At 44.1% G+C, this 19,914-nt stretch overlaps 3 protein-coding genes across 3 annotated transcripts in view; all 3 read right to left on the bottom strand.

The window, feature by feature from the left end:
* The window catches only part of LOC130296610 (zinc finger protein 345-like), a 632,251-nt gene that overhangs the window by 3,031 nt on the left and 609,306 nt on the right, over nucleotides 1-19,914 (bottom strand). Inside the window, exon 3 of the mRNA XM_056548337.1 lies at nucleotides 16,781-17,382. Within this exon, the coding sequence (XP_056404312.1) occupies nucleotides 16,781-17,345 (565 nt within the window). The 5' untranslated portion in view covers nucleotides 17,346-17,382. The remainder of the gene's footprint in view (nucleotides 1-16,780; nucleotides 17,383-19,914) is intronic.
* Nucleotides 1-19,914, bottom strand: part of LOC130296708 (zinc finger protein 260-like) — a 473,195-nt gene that overhangs the window by 157,564 nt on the left and 295,717 nt on the right. The gene's annotated exons all lie outside the window — the stretch shown is intronic.
* Nucleotides 1-19,914, bottom strand: part of LOC130296437 (oocyte zinc finger protein XlCOF7.1-like) — a 327,909-nt gene that overhangs the window by 90,819 nt on the left and 217,176 nt on the right. The gene's annotated exons all lie outside the window — the stretch shown is intronic.

The following is a 19,914-nucleotide window of genomic DNA, read 5'->3' as shown; positions in this document are numbered from 1 at the left end:
GGTCAGGGAACACAGATAGATCCATATGCGGTCAGGGAACACAGATAGATCCATATGCGGTCAGGGAACACAGATAGATCCATATGCGGTCAGGGAACACAGATATATCCATATGCGGTCAGGGAACACAGATATATCCATATGCGGTCAGGGAACACAGATAGATCCATATGCGGTCAGGGAACACAGATAGATCCATATGCGGTCAGGGAACACAGGTATATCCATATGCGGTCAGGGAACACAGATAGATCCATATGTGGTCAGGGAACACATATAGATCCATATGCGGTCAGGGAACACAGATATATCCATATGCGGTCAGGGAACACAGATAGATCCATATGCGGTCAGGGAACACAGATAGATCCATATGCGGTCAGGGAACACAGATATATCCATATGCGGTCAGGGAACACAGATATGACAGTAAATAGAGTAGTGCATATCATAAATGAATAGCTGCAGGTATGCCAGCTCAGTGTGAAAACACTTAACCAAACATGCCCCCTGACGATGCCAAGGGCGAAAACGCGCGTTCGGGGCTTGAGGTGGGGTATCTCGCTACAGGGTGCACAGTCTGCTATATACTTTTGTACTTTTTATTCCATTCGTGTTCGGTTAATAGTGTTTTCACATTGAGCTGGCATTCCTGCAGCTATTCATTTATGATATGCACTACTCTATTTACTGTCATATCTGTGTTCCCTGACCGCATATGGATCTATCTGTGTTCCCTGACCGCATATGGATCTATCTGTGTTCCCTGACCGCATATGGATCTATCTGTGTTCCCTGACCGCATATGGATCTATCTGTGTTCCCTGACCGCATATGGATCTATCTGTGTTCCCTGACCGCATATGGATCTATCTGTGTTCCCTGACCGCATATGGATATATCTGTGTTCCCTGACCGCATATGGATATATCTGTGTTCCCTGACCGCATATGGATCTATCTGTGTTCCCTCACCGCATATGGATATATCTGTGTTCCCTCACCGCATATGGATATATCTGTGTTCCCTGACCGCATATGGATATATCTGTGTTCCCTGACCGCATATGGATATACCAGTGTTCCCTGACCGCATATGGATATACCTGTGTTCCCTGACCGCATATGGATATACCTGTGTTCTCTTACCGCATATGGATAGATCTGTGTTCCCTGACCGCATATGGATCTATCTGTGTTCCCTGACCGCATATGGATCTATCTGTGTTCCCTGACCGCATATGGATCTATCTGTGTTCCCTGAGCGCATATGGATCTATCTGTGTTCCCTGACCGCATATGGATATATCTGTGTTCCCTGACCGCATATGGATATATCTGTGTTCCCTGACCGCATATGGATATATCTGTGTTCCCTGACCGCATATGGATATATCTGTGTTCCCTGACCGCATATGGATATATCTGTGTTCCCTGACCGCATATGGATATATCTGTGCTCCCTGACCGCATATGGATCTATCTGTGTTCCCTGACCGCATATGGATCTATCTGTGTTCCCTGGCCGCATATGGATCTATCTGTGTTCCCTGACCGCATATGGATATATCTGTGTTCCCTGGCCGCATATGGATATATCTGTGTTCCCTGACCGCATATGGATATATCTGTGTTCCCTGACCGCATATGGATATATCTGTGTTCCCTGACCGCATATGGATATATGTGTTCCCTGACCGCATATGGATATATCTGTGTTCCCTGGCCGCATATGGATATATCCGTGTTCCCTGACCGCATATGGATATTATTTTGAGTATACCCCTCATTTTTCTATTCCAATTTCTGCTTTGCCTAACATCCATTTTTAATATTGTCTGTCATTTTAAATATATGTTTAATAAAGTCAATTGATCATCAGTTTTTGGTATTGTGTGGCCTATTGTTTGGTGGTAGTTATTGGGTGGCCACATTATACGTGAGCCATTGTTTTATTTTTGGTGACCTACTTTTAAATATAACAAACATGAAAACTAAATTGCTTTCAATAGCCACATTCTATACTTTTTTAGTTTTGGTTTATGGATCTGTGTTAGAACTGATTTTTTGCATCACGATCTGTAGTATTTATCCCTATTTGTTCACATTTTATTCTATTTTCTCTGGGCTATGATGTGACCAAAAAAGACACTGTTCTGTTTTGTATCTGTTTTACATTTATACCATTCTCTATGTTGCATAATTAAAGTTATAATTAATAGCTCGGATAATTACGCATGTGGTGTACCAAATATGTTTATTTTTGCTTACTCTGATGGGACTTGATGTATATTTTTAAAAACAACTTTAGAAAATGTTTATTTTATACAGTTTTTAGTCCCCCTAGAAGACTTGTATAAGCAATTATTTGATTGCTCATACAAATTAATGCAGTACATTTATATATATTGCATTGATCCATTAGATCTGCGATCTGTTGGTACAGCCTGCCATAGGATGCCTCTATCGGGAGCAGAGTCAAGTCAGCCACAGACCATATCAAAGGGCTTGGGCTGCGGTGAAAATAGCCGGCAAACGCGTTGAGGCACCCCAGATCACTGCCCCAGACAGGGCAGCTGTTGGGGTAGGAATGGTCAGCTACACTGTTAAGAGAACTGCCATAGGTCATAAAGATCAAGAGAGGAATACAACTCAGTATCTCCTCCCAGTGATGTGCGCCCTCCCCCTCCCTCCCCTCACTGACCCGACTGCTGCACAGAACAGGAGAAAAGTGTAGGTCACAGGGGGAGGAGCTTGGAAGGAAACACTGCCCGGAATAATGCTGCCCTGCTATTAGCTCCCAGGGCCCCTGCTGAGCCCTCCCCCTTCCCCTGTGCACCCCTGCTAGTTACTAATATATGTAATAAATATCCTGGGTTGGAGCGGGGCACAGTCAGGGTGAAATCATTTACAGTGCTGAGCTGGGATGTTTCTGTAACAAGTAGGACAAACGGGGACTCTTCAGGGATGGTGGGACATATGCAGCAGTCCTTCTATCCAATAAGTATATTTCATGTCCATATCCCAACTATAATCTACATCCATATATTTCCTGGGCATCCTATGGCAGCACACTGATGGGTTAAAGGATTCTCCTTGACCTAGAATAGAAGTACTGATCTAGCAGTAAATATACAGAATACAAATCAATAATCAAATTAACCCCACCTGCCCATCAGGCATAAATCACCCAAGAACCAGAACACACGTATATTCTGTTTTCTTCTCGGAAGAAGAAGGAAGTTAAACAGAAGCAAATATACCTCAGGTTTCTGAGGTCCCTGGGATGACTTGTTATATGTTGTATACTGGGCGTTATCCTGGTCCCTTGGCCCTTATCCTTTGGAAAATAGCTGTATACTGGGGGCTTCCCTAGTCGTTCATCATGCATGCTGTGGCGGTATACGATGGTGTAAGGCTTCCCTACAGAACATGCCTCCCCTTATTCTGTTGCGCCCAATGTGATGGCTGGGATTATGAGCATATTGGTGCTCTCTGGCCGATCAGGTGAGGTGTCTTGCTTCTTCAGCGGGCCGGCATCATGTTGGCACAGCTTCTGTGCTCTCTGGCCCACCGGGAATACTGTCGAGCCAGTAGAAAGGCTCAGGTCAGCGCGCTCTTCGAGGAGCCCCCCGCAGATAAGGAAGCGTGTCCTAGCCAGTGACAAGAGCCCTGCGCATTTGTCTGTCTGAATTATCACAGGATATTGAAGACAATATTCCACGCTAAGAATTGTTGGAGAATCTCTCAACTTTAAAATCCACCTCGGAGTTCCTATGTGATGCCCCACTGGACATCATAATGTTCTCCTCCAGAGCACTTGTCCTATCCAATGCCACCAGAAGATCATTATGGATTTAACACTGGGGAGGAGATGTGCCATCTAAAAATAATTTTGTTTGCATTCCATTTCCTCTCTCATCTATTTTTCATCCCCAGTTAAAGGAAATCCTTAAAGGAGAACTGTGGCCCAAATGTTTTAAGTCCCCCTGTGCCCAGGCTGTTAAAACTAAAAAAAATAATAATAAAATAAAAATAAAAACTTTAGAGTACTTGTCATCACTTTGCTATTTACTTGTTGTTAAAATTCTCAACCTTCATATGTTTTTAATGTCATTGAAAAAACAGCCACTAGGTGACTCTGTTCTGCTCCCTGATGCAAGTCAAACAGTTAGTTTGGTCTCCACTAGGACTTGCAGAAGTCCAAACTCAGGTAGTGCATGCGGGGCATGGCGAGGCACAGCTCTCGCAGGCTTCAGTGACTTGGCACCTGCTGGGGAACGCCCACTATCTCCTGCCGGGAGCTCATACAATGTCAGCAAGGGGAAAGGTATGATACACAGCTTTCTAAAGCACGGAAATTCTTTTTAAGGGCTGAAGGGGTGTTAGGAGTAGTTAGGGAATATAATCTGAGTTAGTTTAGAACATATGATTTGATGACAGGTACTCTTTAACTCACCTTCCTACGTTCCCCTGTTGCGGCAATACTGGCATCCCATTCCTCTGCTGCTGCTTGTTTTCCTGCTTCTTAGGCTCGAAACATCACACTGCAGTCAGCGTATCGCCGGCCGCAGCTATGTCCTATCTCGGCCAGTGATAGGTTGAGCGCATTGTCATGTAAGGATCCCGGGCAGCAGGGAGAAGCGGGGCCTGGGCTCCTTACATGACAGTGTGCTCAGCCTATCACCGGCCGAGGCAGGACATCAGTGTGACATTTCGAGCCTATGAAGCCAGTAGCACCGGAGGGACACTGATATCTCTGCAACAGGGAAACGTAGGAAGGTGAGTTAAAGTTTGTTTCTTAACTTTTACAGCCCAGGCACAGGGGCGACTTAAAAAACTTAGGGCCCCAGTTCTCCTTTAAATCCCTTCATGAAGTTATTTTTATTATTCCCCGGGTCAACACATTACACTAGAATTGATTGGGTTTTACTAACTACCCATATGTTACCTCTGCTGCTCTATGCCAGTCATGTCCCTTCGGCCTGGTCGGATCACGATATGGTACTAGTGGCCCTTAATTTTATGAGCCCTCTCACAGACCCTTTTAGATGGCGACAATGAATTGTTCCTAACCATGCCTAGAGTGAAGGGACAGCTTGAGGAGGACCTCAGCTCGTTCTTTCTGACGAATGAACTTCCTGACTCTCACCCTCAGTGGGTATGGTTCTCTCATAAGTCATATATTAGAGGTCGCATTATTTCTTTAACCACTGGCATCAAGCGTGATCGGACCGGGACTCAACTGGCATTTTAGGCTAAATTACATGGCTTGATTTTTGCTCACCAACAGAAACCTACTCCTTAACTTTTCAGACAGATACAGGACACCAGTACTCAGCTGGACGTGCTTAAATCGACGGTGGTTGAGAAGGCTCTGAGGTGGACTAAGGCCACCTATTACAAGTTTGCCAACAAGCCTGACCGTCTGTTGGCTGCTATGTTGAAAAAGACTACATCGGTTAACAGAGTGCATAGCCTCCAGCTGTGTCCCTCCTTCCACCCTGACTGAATCTATTCGGCATTTCACTCCTATTACTCGACTCTGTACACTGAACCTAATCGCTCCTCTTCTTTTCCTTCTCCACCCACCCGTTTTCTCTCCTCTGTTTCGCTTCCACAACTCTCCACTGACGCCAGAGAGGTCCTGAATGCCCCGGTGACCCCTGAGGAGGTGACACCAAATTGAAATCGGGTAAATCCCTGGGCCCTGATGGCCTTACGGCTGCTTACTACAAGAAATTTACCTCATTTAGTGGCCCTGTTTAATTCTCTTAGGTCCTCTGCCACCCCTCCCGCAGAATTCTTGGACGCCCTAATTACTGTATTGCCTAAACCGAATAAGGATCCCTTCCAAACAGCTAACTCTCGCACTATATCTTTACTAAATGTGGATTCCAAACTGTTAACCTCTATATTGGCGGCCCGTTTAAACAGATTTCTGCCTTCTTTGATTGACCGCGATCAGGTAGGCTTTGTACCTGGTCGCCAGGCACCTGACAATATTAGGAAGGTGCTGAATATTATCCATTGGGCGGACGTTTCAAACACTCCTTTACTAGTTTTATCGCTTGACATAGAAAAGGCGTTTGATTGTGTATCTTGGCAGTATCTGTTTGCGGTGCTTACAAAGTTTGGGTTCTCAGGTTCCTTTGTCCAAATTTTGCGTCACATATACTCATCTCCCTCGGCCTTTTTAAAGTTGCCCTCCACTTCTCCTCTCCCTCTGCGGAAAGGTCGGGGCACTCGCCAGGGCTGCCCGTTATCCCAAGAATTATTTGCCCTGGTTGTGGAGCCCGTGGCGACCCTAATCAGAGCTCATCCTAGCATTAGGGGGGTATCAATTGCGGGAGCTGAATATAAGGCAAATTTATTTGCAGATGATCTCCTGCTGACGCTGACTGAGCCTCTGGTGTCTTTGCCGAATCTTTTTGATGTCCTTACCGCTTTCTCCGCTCACTCGGGCCTGAAAGTGAATGCTCATAAATCAAAGGCACTGTACTGTCATGTTCCCCCCTCTGTAAGGCAGCTTATCTCTCTTAACTTTGGATTTCGAGACTCCTCTCATGGCCTTTCCTATCTTGGTATAACACTTACTCCCTCGTTGTCCACACTGTATGGAAGTAACTTTATTCCGCTTTATCGCACTATTAGGGCGGACTTAGCTACGTGGTCCTATCCTTACCAGTCATGGCTGGGGAGGGTTAATGTTATAAAAATGGTTATTCTTCCGAGACTTTTGTACCTTTTCCGCTCCCTTCCCATCCCGGTGATTAGGTCTGATCTCCTATCCCTGCAAAATGATGTCTTTAAATATATCTGGGCTTCTAACAAGCCAAGGATTGCTATGAATGTGATGCATTTCCATAAATCACTGGGTGGATTATCAGTCTCTAACTTTCTGAAATATTATGCCGCACGCCTGGCCCAGCTGGCCTTAAACATAGCTGTTGGTGCCCCTAAGTGGGTGTTCCTGGAGAACTCCTTGTTGGCACCGTATACCTATGCAGCCGTCATGTGGTCCTCGTGCCCAGTCTCTACCCTCCTCGGCACTAGTGTCTCTTTATTCATTGTCTCTCTGACGTCAGGTTCGTTTCAAATTCTCCCTGCAATCTTCAGTATCCCCTCTTCTCCCGCTGTTCTCTATGCCTCTGTTTCCTCCTGGTCTTTCTCCTACAAACTTTTCCTGGTGGATGTCAGCTAAGCTTACTAGACTCTATGATTTTCTTACGAGAAATACGCTTCCTACATTTGAATCTTTTAGATTGTCCCATGCAGTCCCCACTACTGAGTTACTCAGAGCATGTCAGATTTTCTCATTTCTTCGTACCCAGGCTCTTCACTTTGCGCTTCCTCATCCTACTTTCTTTGAAGCTCGTTCTCTCTATACTCCTGATCTACCTGGCCAGCTGTCCTTACTATACTCCCATCTCAATGCTCCGCCAGTTGACACTAAATTAAAGTTTATGTTAGAGGGAAAATGATCTACATACCACCATGTCGCTTGCACAATGGCGTGAAGGCTGTGCAGTTCTAGGCAAGGACAGGTGGCAGGTGTCCTTGATAGAAACGGCCCTTAAAGTCCATGGGACCTATTTGGTTCAGATGAGATTACATGCTATTTACCCTTCCGTATCCCCACTATATGTTTTCGTGCTTGTGGCATGAGGGGTACAATCTACCATACATGGTGGTCCTGTCCAATAGTCTCTATGTTTTGGTTGCAAATTCTGGACCTCATTGAGTCTGTATTATCTGTGAAAGTTCCCCGGACACCTGCCTTCTGCCTACTGGGCTGCAGGCCAAATAGGATGAGACATAAGTTATTTCGCCTTGCTCAATATATCCTGCTGGCTACTAGAATACATATCGCAACTCAATGGAAACAATATGTACTGAGAGTATGTATTTGTATGTATATGTATATGTATATGTATATGTATGAGAGGATGTAGTTTCTAGGATTAATCTTATATTGTTATATGAAAAACTGTCGGCTATTAGGGAAGATGTTGTGGATACTTTTACTGCTCTATGGGACCCCTGGCTGTCCTCTAATCACTGCCCCGATATGACTCATTGTCTGTCTCTTTATTAACCCCTTCTGTATGTACTCCTGCAGGTGTCGACCACTTCCAGATTAATTTCGCTCGGCCTCATTATTTTGCATCTTTCTGTTTTTTTAACTGACAGTCATACTTTTATTATCTATTCTTGTTCTGGATGCTATTATCATCCATATGGCTTGCTTATGTACCGATATAAGTTCTGTGTGTTAAGTCTGGTTTCTGGACTACTGTTCTTTACATTTTGGAAGCTGTCATTCTGTCATGTCTGTTTGCTTCTATCAATAAAAGCTTCATAGTTTGACTATTAAATCCCTTCATGAAGAGAAAGGAGTGGAATTTCCTTATGAATGCAGTGTCAATTCACTTGCGATTTGCGCCGATCGCCGACATGGGGGGGGTCTCATGACCCCGCTGGGCATTTGCGCGGGGTGACTGCTGATCGATATCAGCAGTCACCCCGGTCCGGTCCCCAACCCAGCGCGCGGCAGGGACCGAAATTCCCACGGACGTACACGTACGTCCTTGATCTGGATGGAAGAAGAAGATTTGACCAAAGGGAACATCACATAATCCCCTTTCGATGCTTCCCACACAAGCTGAATCAAGGCCCGATTACGGGTCTATGGTGACCCGGAATATAAGGGGGATTGCGGATGTCTAAGACACCCACGATCCCCCTGAAGGGATAGGAGTGAGGTGGCAGGGGTGCCACCCCGCTATCGGTGGTCTAGACGCAACCACCAATAGCAGATCGGGGGGCGGGGAGGGGGGTTAACTTTTGTTTTCCCCGTTCTGCCCACCCACAATAGGCGGGGCAGAACGGGGAAACGACAGAGGACCGGCGCCGGAGTCCACTTACCCTGCAGGCGAGGCTGCGGGCGACGATCGGTGTCTGAGATCAGCGGGCGGCGATGACTTGCAGCAGGCTCCCTGGATCCGACGGAAGCAGGTAAGTTGCCTAGCAACATCTGGAGGGCTGCAGTCCGAGACCACTATACAGTGGTCTCTATACTGTAGCACTCCAGATGTTGCAAAATGACAACTCCCAGCATGCCCAGACAGCTGTTTGGGCATGCTGGGATTTGTAGTTTTGCAACAGCTGGAGGGCTACAGTTTGAGACCACTATATGTCTCTGAACTATATCCCTCCAGATCTTGCAAAACTACAACTCCTAGCATGCCCAAACAACTGTTTGCTGTCTGGGTATGCTGGGATTTGTAGTTTTGCAGCATCTGGAGGGCCACAGTTTGCAGTGGTCTCTATACTGTAGCTCTCCAGATGTTGCAAAACTGCAAATCCCAGCATGCTGGGAGTTGTAGTTGCGATACCTCCAGCTGTTGCATAACTACATCTCGCAGCATGCCCTTCGGTGATTAGTACATGCTGGGAGTTGTAGTTTTGCAACAGCTGGAGGCACACTGGTTGGAAAATATTGAGTTAGATAACAGAACCTAACTGAAGGTTTTCCAACCAGTGTGCCTCCAGCTGTTGCAAAAGTACAACTCCCAGCCTGCATGGTCTGTCAGTACATGCTGGGAGTTGTAGTTTTGAAACAGCTGGAGGTTTGCCCCCCCCCCATGTGAACGTACAGGGTACATTCACACGGGCAGGCTTACAGTAAGTTTTCTGCTTCAAGTATGAGCTGTGGCAAACCGCAGCGCAAACTCCTAGCAGGGAACTCACTGTAAACCTCCGCCAGTGTGAATGTACCCTAAAAATACTACAATAAACTACACTAACACAAAATAAAGGGTAAAACACTACATATACACCCCCTTACACTGTCCCCCCCCCCCCCCAATAAAAATTTAAAACGTATTGTACGGCAGTGTTTCCAAAACGGAGCCTCCAGCTGTTGCAAAACAACAACTTCCAGCATTTCTGGACAGCCCTGACTGTCCAGGCATACTGGGAGTTTAGCAACAGCTGGAGGCACCCTGTTTGGGAATCACTGGCGTAGAATACCCCTATGTCCACCCCTATGCAATTCCTAATTTAGTCCTCAAATGCGCATGGCGCTCTCTCACTTCAGAGCCCTGTCATATTTCAAGGAAACAGTTTAGGGCCACACTACAAATTTTGGGGGCTTTTTCTCCTTTTACCCCTTATGAAAAGGAAAAGTTAGGGTCTACAGCAGCCCTGTTAGTGTAAAAAAAAAAAATTTACACTAACATGCTGGTGTTGCCCTTTACTTTTTATTTTCACAAGAGGTAAAAGGAAAAAAAGACCCCCAAAATTTGTAAGCAATTTCTCCTGAGTACAGAAATACCCCAAATGCTCTGCGGACGCATAACAAGGCTCAGGAGTGAGAGTGTACATTTGAGGCCTAAATTGCTGATTTGTACAGGGGTGGCTAATTTTACAGCGGTTCTGACATAAACGCAAAAAAATAAATACCGACATGTGACCCCATTTTGAAAACTACACCCCTCACGGAATGTAACAAGGGGTATAGTGAGCTTTAACACCCCACAGGTGTTTGGCACATTTTCGCTAAAGTTGGATGGGAAAATGCAAAAAAAAAAAATTTCACTAAAATGCTGGTGTTACCCTAAATTTTTCATTTTCACAAGGGAAAATAGGAAAAAAGCCCCCCAAAATTTGTAACCCCATTTCTAAGACCATACCCAATATGTGGATGTAAAGTGCTCGGCGGGAGAACTACAATGCTCAGAAGAGAAAGAGCGCCATTGGGATTTTGAAGAGAAAATGTGTCCGGAATTGAAGGCCACGTGTGTTTACAAAGCCCCCATAGTGCCAGAACAATGGAACCCCCAACATGTGACCCCATTTTGGAAACTACACCCCTCACGGAATGTAATAATGGGTGCAGTCAGCATTTACCCCCCACAGGTGTCTGACAGATTTTTGGAACAGTGGTCCGTGAAAATGAAAAATGTAATTTTTCATTTGCACAGCCCACTGTTCCAAAGATCAGTCAAACGCCAGTGGGGTGTAAATGCTCACTGCACCCCTTATTAAATTCTGTGAGGGGTGCAGTTTCCAAAATGGGGTCACATGTGGGGGTGTCCACTGTTGTGGCACCACGGGGGGCTTTGTAAATGCACATGGCCCCTGATTTCCATTCCAAACAAATTCACTCTTCAAAAGCTCAATGGCGCCCCTCCTCTGAGCATTGTAGTTCGACCGCAGGGCACTTGACGTCCACACATGGGGTATTTCCATACTCAGAAGAAATGGGGTTACAAATTTTGGGGGTCATTTTCTCCTATAACGCCTTCTAAGAATGTAAAATTTGGGGAAAAAACAGCATTTTAGTGAAAATTTTTTTTTTTTCATTTACACATCCAACTTTAACAAAAAGTCGTGAAATACCTGTGAGGTGTTAAGGCTCACTGTACCCCTTGTTACGTTCCTTGAGGGGTGTAGTTTCCAAAATAGTATGCCATGTGGGTATTTTTGCTGTTCTGGCACCATAGGTGCTTCCTAAATGCAACATGCCCCCAAAAAAATAAATTCAGCAAAATTTGCTTTCCAAAAGCCAAAATGTGACTCCTTCTCTTCTGAGCATTGTAGTTCGCCTGCAGAGCATTTTACGTCCTAACATGGGGTATTTCCATACTCAGAAGAGATGGGGTTACATATTTGGGGGGGGCATTTCTCTCATTACCCTTTATAAAAATGGTAAATTTGAGGAAAAACTGCACTTTAGTGAAAACAATTTTTTTTTCATTTACACATCCGACTTTAACGAAAAGTCGTCAAACACCTGTGGGGTATTAAGGCTCACTGGACCCCTTGTTACGTGCCTTGAGGGGTGTAGTTTCCAAAATGGTATGCCATGTGGGGGGTATTCTGTTGTTCTGGCACCATAGGGGCTTCCTAAATGTGACATGCCCCCCAAAAACCATTTCAGAAAAACTCACTCTCCAAAATCCCACTGTCGCTCTTTCCCTTCTGAGCCCTCTACTGCGCCCGCCGAACACTTGACATACACATATGAGGTATTTCCTTACTCGAGAGAAATTGGGTTACAAATTTTGAGAGGATTTTTCTCCCTTTACCCCATGCGAGTGTAAAAAATTAAGATTTAGAATTTTCTCCTTCACTTTGCTGCTATTCCTGTGAAACACCTAAAGGGTTAACACACTTACTGAATGTCATTTTGAATACTTTTAGAGGTGCAGTTTTTATAAAGGGGTCATTTGTGGGGCATTTCTAATAAGAAGACCCTTCAAATCCACTTCAAACCTGAACTGGTCCATGAAAAATTCTGATTTTGAAAATTTTGTGAAAAATTGGAAAATTGCTGCTGAACTTTGAAGCCCTCTGGTGTCTTCCAAAAGTAAAAACATGTCAACTTTATGATGCAAACCTACAGTAGACATATTGTATTTGGGAATCAATATATAATTTATTTGGAATGTCTATTTTCCTTACAAGCAGAGAGCTTCAAAGTTAGAAACATGCAAAATTTTAAATTTTTTCATCAAATTTTGGAAATGATGCAAGTATCGACAAAATTTTACCACTAACATAAAGAAGAATATGTCACGAAAAAACAATCTCGGAATCAGAATGAAAGGTAAAAGCATTCCAGAGTTATTAATGCTTAAAGTGAAAGTGGTCAGATGTGCAAAAAACGCTCTGGTCCTATTTACATTATACACTGCTCATAAAAATAAAGGGAACACTTAAACAACACAATGTAACTCCAAGTCAATGACACTTCTGTGAAATCACACTGTCCACTCAGGAAGCAACACTGATTGACAATCAATTTCACATGCTGTTGGGCAAATGGAACAGACAACAGGTGGAAATTATAGGCAACTAGCAAGATACCCCCAATAAAGCAGTGGTTCTTCAGGTGGTGATCACAGACCAATTCTCAGTTCCTATGCTTCCTGGCTGATGTTTTGGTCACTTTTGATGCTGGCGGTGCTTTCACTCTAGTGGTAGAATGAGACTACAACCCACACAAGTGGCTCAGGTAGTGTAGCTCATCCAGGATGGCACATCAATGCGAGCTGTGGCAAGAAGGTTTGCTGTGTCTGTCAGCGTAGTGTCCAGAGCATGGGGGCGCTACCAGGAGACAGGCCAGTACATCAGGAGATGTGGAGGAGGCCGTAGGAGGGCAACAACCCAGCAGCAGGACCGCTAGCTCCCCCTTTGTTCAAGGAGGAGCACTGCCAGAGCCCTGCAAAATGACCTCCAGCAGGCCACAAATGTGCATGTGTCCACTCAAACAGACTCCATGAGGTCAGAAACAGACTCCATGAGGGTGGTATGAGGGCCTGACGCCCACAGGTGTTGGTTGTGCTTACAGCCCAACACCGTGCAGGAAGTTTGGCATTTGCCAGAGAACACCAAGATTGGCAAATTCGCCATTGGCGCCCTGTGCTCTTCACAGATGAAAGCAGGTTCACACTGAGCACGTGACAGACATGACAGAGTCTGTAGACGCCGTGGAGAACGTTCTGCTGCCTGCAACATCCTCCAGCATGACCAATTTGGCGGTGGGTCAGTAATGGTGTGGGGTGGCATTTCTTTGGGGGGCCGCACAGCCCTCCATGAGACCATATGCTGGTGCGGTTAGCCCTAGGTTCCTCCTAATGCAAGACAATGCTAGACCTCATGTGGCTGGAGTGTGTCAGCAGTTCCTGCAAGAGGAAGGCATTGATGCTATGGACTGACCCGCCCGTTCCCCAGACCTGAATCCAATTGAGCACATCTGGGACATCATGTCTCGCTCCATCCACCATGCCACGTTGCACCACAGACTGTCCAGGAGTTGGCAGATGCTTTAGTCCAGGTCTGGGAGGACATCCCTCTGCCTTATCAGGAACATGCCCAGGAGTTGTAGGGCTCGTGGAGGCCACACATACTCTAAAGCCTCATTTTGACTTGTTTTAAAGACATTACATGAAGTTGGATCAGCCTGTAGTGTGGTTTTCCACTTTGATTTTGAGTGTGACTTCATATCCAGACCTCCATGGGTTGATAAATTTGATTTCCATTCATAATTTTTGTGTGATTTTGTTGTCAGCGCATTCAACTATGTAAAGACGAAAGTATTTCATACGATTAGTTCATTCATTCAGATCTAGGATGTATTATCTTATTTTTTTGAGCACTGAATTACATTAATATTAGGAAGCCCTCCAATATTTTGGCGTTCCAGATATGACAAGAATCTAGGAGATACACGTCTCTCTTCCCGATTCTTCAGGGCATTAAGAAGATTGAGGCCCAGCTATCACCATCCTCTTCCATCCTGGAATCTTCCGTTGGTGTTAAAAAGGTGGTGTGGAGAACCCCTTGAACCTTTATCTTCTGCCTCGGTGAGATGGTTCTCTCTCATGACACGATTCCTAGTGGTGATTACCTTGGCCAGACACATTGGAGAGCTCAAAGCTTTATCTTGGAGAGAGCCTTATCTCAGACTATTGCTGGATGTGGTGGTCTTCAGAACCATACCAGGTTTTTTCCCCAAGGTTTCAATAATATCTAATCTAAACCAGGAAATTGTCTTACCGGTCCTTATGGATTCTCACGGAAAAGATCATCTTCTTGATGTCAAAAGGGCGGTGATATCCTATCTGGAAAAGGCGGCCTCTTTCAGACAGTCAGAAGGGTTCTGGGTCTTATTTCATGGTCCGAAAAAGGTAAAAAGGACGAGTATGCTTCTCTATCGAGATGGATCAGAGACACTATAAGGCATTGTTATGACATAGAGGGGGTTACCTCTCCCCTGACCTTGAAGGAACACTCTACAAAAGCAACACCATGGGCAGAGAAGTATCATGTGCCTATGGATCAAATTGTCATTTTGCATTTTTCTTGTTGTCTGCATTGTTTTGCATGTCCCATCTGTGTGCCATCGTAAGACGACAAGGAAGTGGGAAATTTTTTTATACCTGAAGTTTCCTTTTCCTGGAGTCCATAGGCTGCACAAATTTACCAACCCAAATAAATGTTATTGCTTCATATTATACATGTGTGTTCTGGTTCTTGGGTGATTTATGCCTGATAGAAAGGTGGTGTTAATTTGAATTACTGCTCGATCAGTACTTCTATTCCGGGTCAGGAAGAATCCTTTAACCTATCTATGCAGCCTACAGACTCCAGGACATGGAGTCTTCAGGTAAGAAATCATTTTATCACATATATATATATATATATATATATATACGCACACTCTACATCCATATTATAAATGAATAACGCGTGTTATTTCCTATAACTGCGTCACATTTTCATCCATATATATGGTACGTTTTGGCGGAATTTACAACAGAAAAGACCAACAGGATACAGAGCTTAAAGGGATTATCCAGGTTTCATAGATTACATTTAATAAGTGAGGGGGAGGACAGAGCAGCAACTTACTAATTGGAAGTATTTTTACGTTTTTCCTCAGTGTCACTGTGTTACTGTGTGGAATGTGATCAGGACGGCTGTCTCCTCAGCCCTCAGACATGTTTCGTCTTCTCAGTGCAGAGCTGAGAGAACAAAACATCACAGATCATGTGACACTTCATTCCCCGGCTCCTCCCTCTCCTCTCCCTAACAACCACTGTATGTGTGTGTGTAAGGCCTCCTTTACACTTGTCCAGCTGTTGCAAATGCGCCAGAGGTAAACTGATGCAAGAGCTGTTCCCGTTTATTTGAATGGGCTAGTGGTCACAAGGAAATCATTACCCAACCTTGTGGGTAGGAGTAATAATTTTGCAACAGCTGGAGGCACCCTGTTTGGGAAACAATGCTGTAAAAATTGTACACAAATATTTTTTCATTTTCGCACATTATCTTTCTTCTCGTAAAACGCTTTTAATATTCAAAAATCTCCAGTGAAACAATAATATAAAATATTTGTGGAGCAAAACTGAATAAAAACAAACGCCATTTTGCAACTTTGAGGAGACTTCCGCTTCTGTTTTCATATGACAACGAGTACGCCTAAAATTGGCCTCTTCTGACCTCCATTATTTTTCCGTATACGGGGCTGTATGAGGGCTTATTTTTGTGGTGTGATCTTTAGTTTTTATCAGGACCATTTTTGTTTTGATGGGAATTTTTCATCACGTTTTAATTTTTTTCAGGTATATAAAGTGATCAATAATATTTTTTATGTTTATACCATTGACCATGCGCTATCATATACATTATATCAAAAAGAGTATTCCGGCTTTATACATCTTATCCCCTATCCAAAGGATAGGGGATAAGATGTTTGATCGCAGGGGCCCCACCACTGGGGGCCCCAGGATCTCAGGGCAGCCCCCGGCATTTTGGAAAACTTCCATGTGAACATAGCCTTACAAAGAAATAACAAAGGGAATGTCCTGCACAGGTGCATTATTTGAGGCGGATGGAGTCGAGCTGACTTTGCCACATACATGTTGTTGGCTTTTTTTAAGCACTATGGGGGAGATTTAATAAAAACTGGGTATAGGAAAAGTGGAGCAGTTGCCCATAGCAACTAATCAGATTGCTTCTTTGAAGCCAAGGGCTGTCTGAGCATGCTGGGAGTTGTAGTTTTGCAACAGCTGGAGGCACCCTGGTTGGGAATGCTGTGGGGAAAAGGGGCATCATTTACTCATCATTATCAAAAATCAATAAAAATGGCTCTACTAGGTATATGACTATATATTAGTGCACCGCATGCCTTATCTCAGGAATGGTGAAATCAGATAACCCCTTTAAAGAATCTGTGACTCTTCTCTGCGTTTATGGGGTAAACTCACCTGGATGGTTACCTGTAGAAATTTCCTCCTTATACTGCTCATCACTGCTCACATCTGTCTCTTCTTCTTCTTCCTTTATGTCTGTTGTATTAGTATAGATCAGATCTTTCCCTGTAGCAATGTCCTCCATATACTGCTCATCACCGCTAACATCTGTCTCTTCTTCTTCCTTTATGTCTGTAGTATTAGTATAGATCAGATCTTTCCCTGTTGCAATGTCCTCCTTATACTGCTCATTACCCCTCACATCTGTCTCTTCTTCCTTTATGTCTGTAGCATTAATATAGATCAGTTCTTTCACTGTATGAATGTCTTCTTTATACTGCTCATCACCACTCACATCTGTCTCTTCTTCCTCCTTAATGTCTGTAGCATTAATATGGATCAGATCTTTCCCTGTAGGAATGTCCTCCTTATAGTGCTCATCATCCCTCACATCTGTCTCTTCTTCTTTTTCCTTTATATCTGGAGCATTAATATAGATCAAATCTTTCCTTGTAGGGATGCCTTCCTTATACTGCTCATCACCGCTCACATCTGTCTCTGGAGCATTACTATTGTTCATATTTTCTTATTTCATATATTCATATATGATTCATAAGCTGAGAAAAAAATATTGTAAATGTTACCAGACAGTAGGAGAAGTCATGTGGAAGGTTTTATATGAGCAGAAAAGATAGTTGCACCAATTAGGGAAGATGTTAAAATTTTGAATCCCACCCCTGGAATGACCTATTAGTGAGGAGTTAAACCAGTCAATATATACATACATACACATACTATAAATATATACACAGAGATCAGGTTCAGGGCGCTGGCACCTTGCAAATTGGACTGGTTAGGCAGTGCTGCATTATTTTGGGATACATTTGCGGTCATGGCAACCAAGTGTAACAACCCAAACACCTTATCCTATGCATTATGCAAAGTGCCATGAAATGTAGGGTAAATATGACTACAGAGGCAAAGATCACACATGTAGGATAGTTATACATACATAACATCTGAACCTCAAGCATAAACCCTCATATAACAAGATGCTGAAACTACTGACATTCACCCATGTGGATTGTGATTTCACGGGAGCAACAGAGAATTACACCGAAAACACATGTGGTAATATGAGGCACCGCGGGCGCTGGCCTAACCTGTGTGGTAGTATGACCTGACATGGCCATGAGATACAACCATAAGTAGATTGGGACATGATACAAAGTAATGGCCGCCTGCAATAATGTCATTGTGATCCCGGGAGAGGGTGACCCTGGAATATCAGGTGGAAACTCTGTGAGTAACCAGCCTGTCCTGTAGGACCCACACCCCACAGAAGATCTACCAGGTGACCAAAGGGTTACTTATACCTGATAATACACATATATATATATATATATATATATATATATATATATACACCCACCCCGCAGGTGACCAAAGGGTTACTTATACCTGATAATACAGACACATATATATATATATATATATATATATATATATACACCCACACCCCACAGAAGATCTACCAGGTGACCAAAGGGTTACTTATACCTGATAATACACACACATATATATATATATATATATATATATATATATATATACACCCACACCCCGCAGAAGATCTACCAGGTGACCAATGTGTTACTTATACCTGATAATACACATATATATATATATATATATACACCCACACCCCACAGAAGATCTACCAGGTGACCAAAGGGTTACTTATACCTGATAATACACATATATATATATACACACCCAAACCCCGCAGAAGATCTACCAGGTGACCAATGTGTTACTTATACCTGATAATACACACACATAGATCTATACACACACGTTGAGATATATATATATATATATATATATATATATATATATATATATATATATACATACACTAGCTGAGTACCCGACGTTGCCCAGTTTTTCCTTCCTCATCCTTGTTGGGGAGGAATATCAACAAAGGAGGAAGCTTTTGACTTCAAATCCCATCCCCATATTTTGTTGTCATATCCCAACCTCCTATCCCGTCCTCCCATCCCGTCCTCCCATCCCGTCCTCCCATCCCCTCCTCCCATCCCCTCCTCCCATCCCGTCCTCCCATCCCGTCCTCCCATCCCGTCCTCCCATCCCGTCCTCCCATCCCGTCCTCCCATCCCGTCCAGTAATATGTGTACCAGTTATTGAAATATCTCCAGCCGTACGGAAGTTATGTGGGAACATACATTTCCCATTGATTTGCATGGGACTTTAAACAAAAACCCTGACCCTCACAAATGGGGGTAGTTAAGGGTTAAATTAATTATCCTATATTTTAAGTGGACATATAAGTAACATGTGACCAAGTATTATCGAAATATCTCCAGCCGTTTGGAAGTTATGCAGTAACATATATTTCCCATAGACTTGTATAGGACTTTAAACATAAGCCCCGCCCCTGGCAAATGGGGGTGAGTAAGGGTTAAATCACCTATCCTATGTTTGTTGTTGACATATAAGTAACATGTGGCCAAGTTTCATGTTAATATCTTTAGCCGTTTGGAAGTTTTTGTGGAACATACACACATACGTTGAGTTTTATATATATATATATATATATATATATATATATATATATATATATATACACACACACACACACATTATATACATACATACACACAGATCTATCTATCTATATATATATATATATATAAAACTCAATGTGTTTGTGTATCAGGGGCGGACATATCACCTGTTCAGCCGGTTCGGCTGCACAGGGGCCCAGCATGTTAGGGGGCCCACCTAGTGGCCCAGGTCACATCCTGGGCCTCACAGTTTGGGCCCCTGCAGGGCCCCCTGCCAGTACTTCATACTATATGCTGCAGCAACAGGTCCCGGACCTGCCGCTGACAGCAGTCATTTACCTTTAAACAGGCCGGGCGAGACGGACAGGCCAGGGGCTGATGGGAACAGACGTGCCCCGCGCAGGCACGCACGTCTGTTCCAAGCCCCTGACGTCACGTGTCATGGCCTCTGACCCCGGCAGAAGCGACAGGAGCAGCAAACCCTCCCGCCTCACACGGCCGCATCGCTGAGCAGATAAGGTGAGGAGAGCGACGATCGGGTGCAGGGCGGTGGGGGGGGGG

Source organism: Hyla sarda, chromosome 1 (genome assembly GCF_029499605.1).
Source record: "Hyla sarda isolate aHylSar1 chromosome 1, aHylSar1.hap1, whole genome shotgun sequence".
In the NCBI taxonomy this organism is placed as follows: domain Eukaryota; kingdom Metazoa; phylum Chordata; class Amphibia; order Anura; family Hylidae; genus Hyla; species Hyla sarda.
This window is presented reverse-complemented; position numbering and strand designations above follow the sequence as displayed.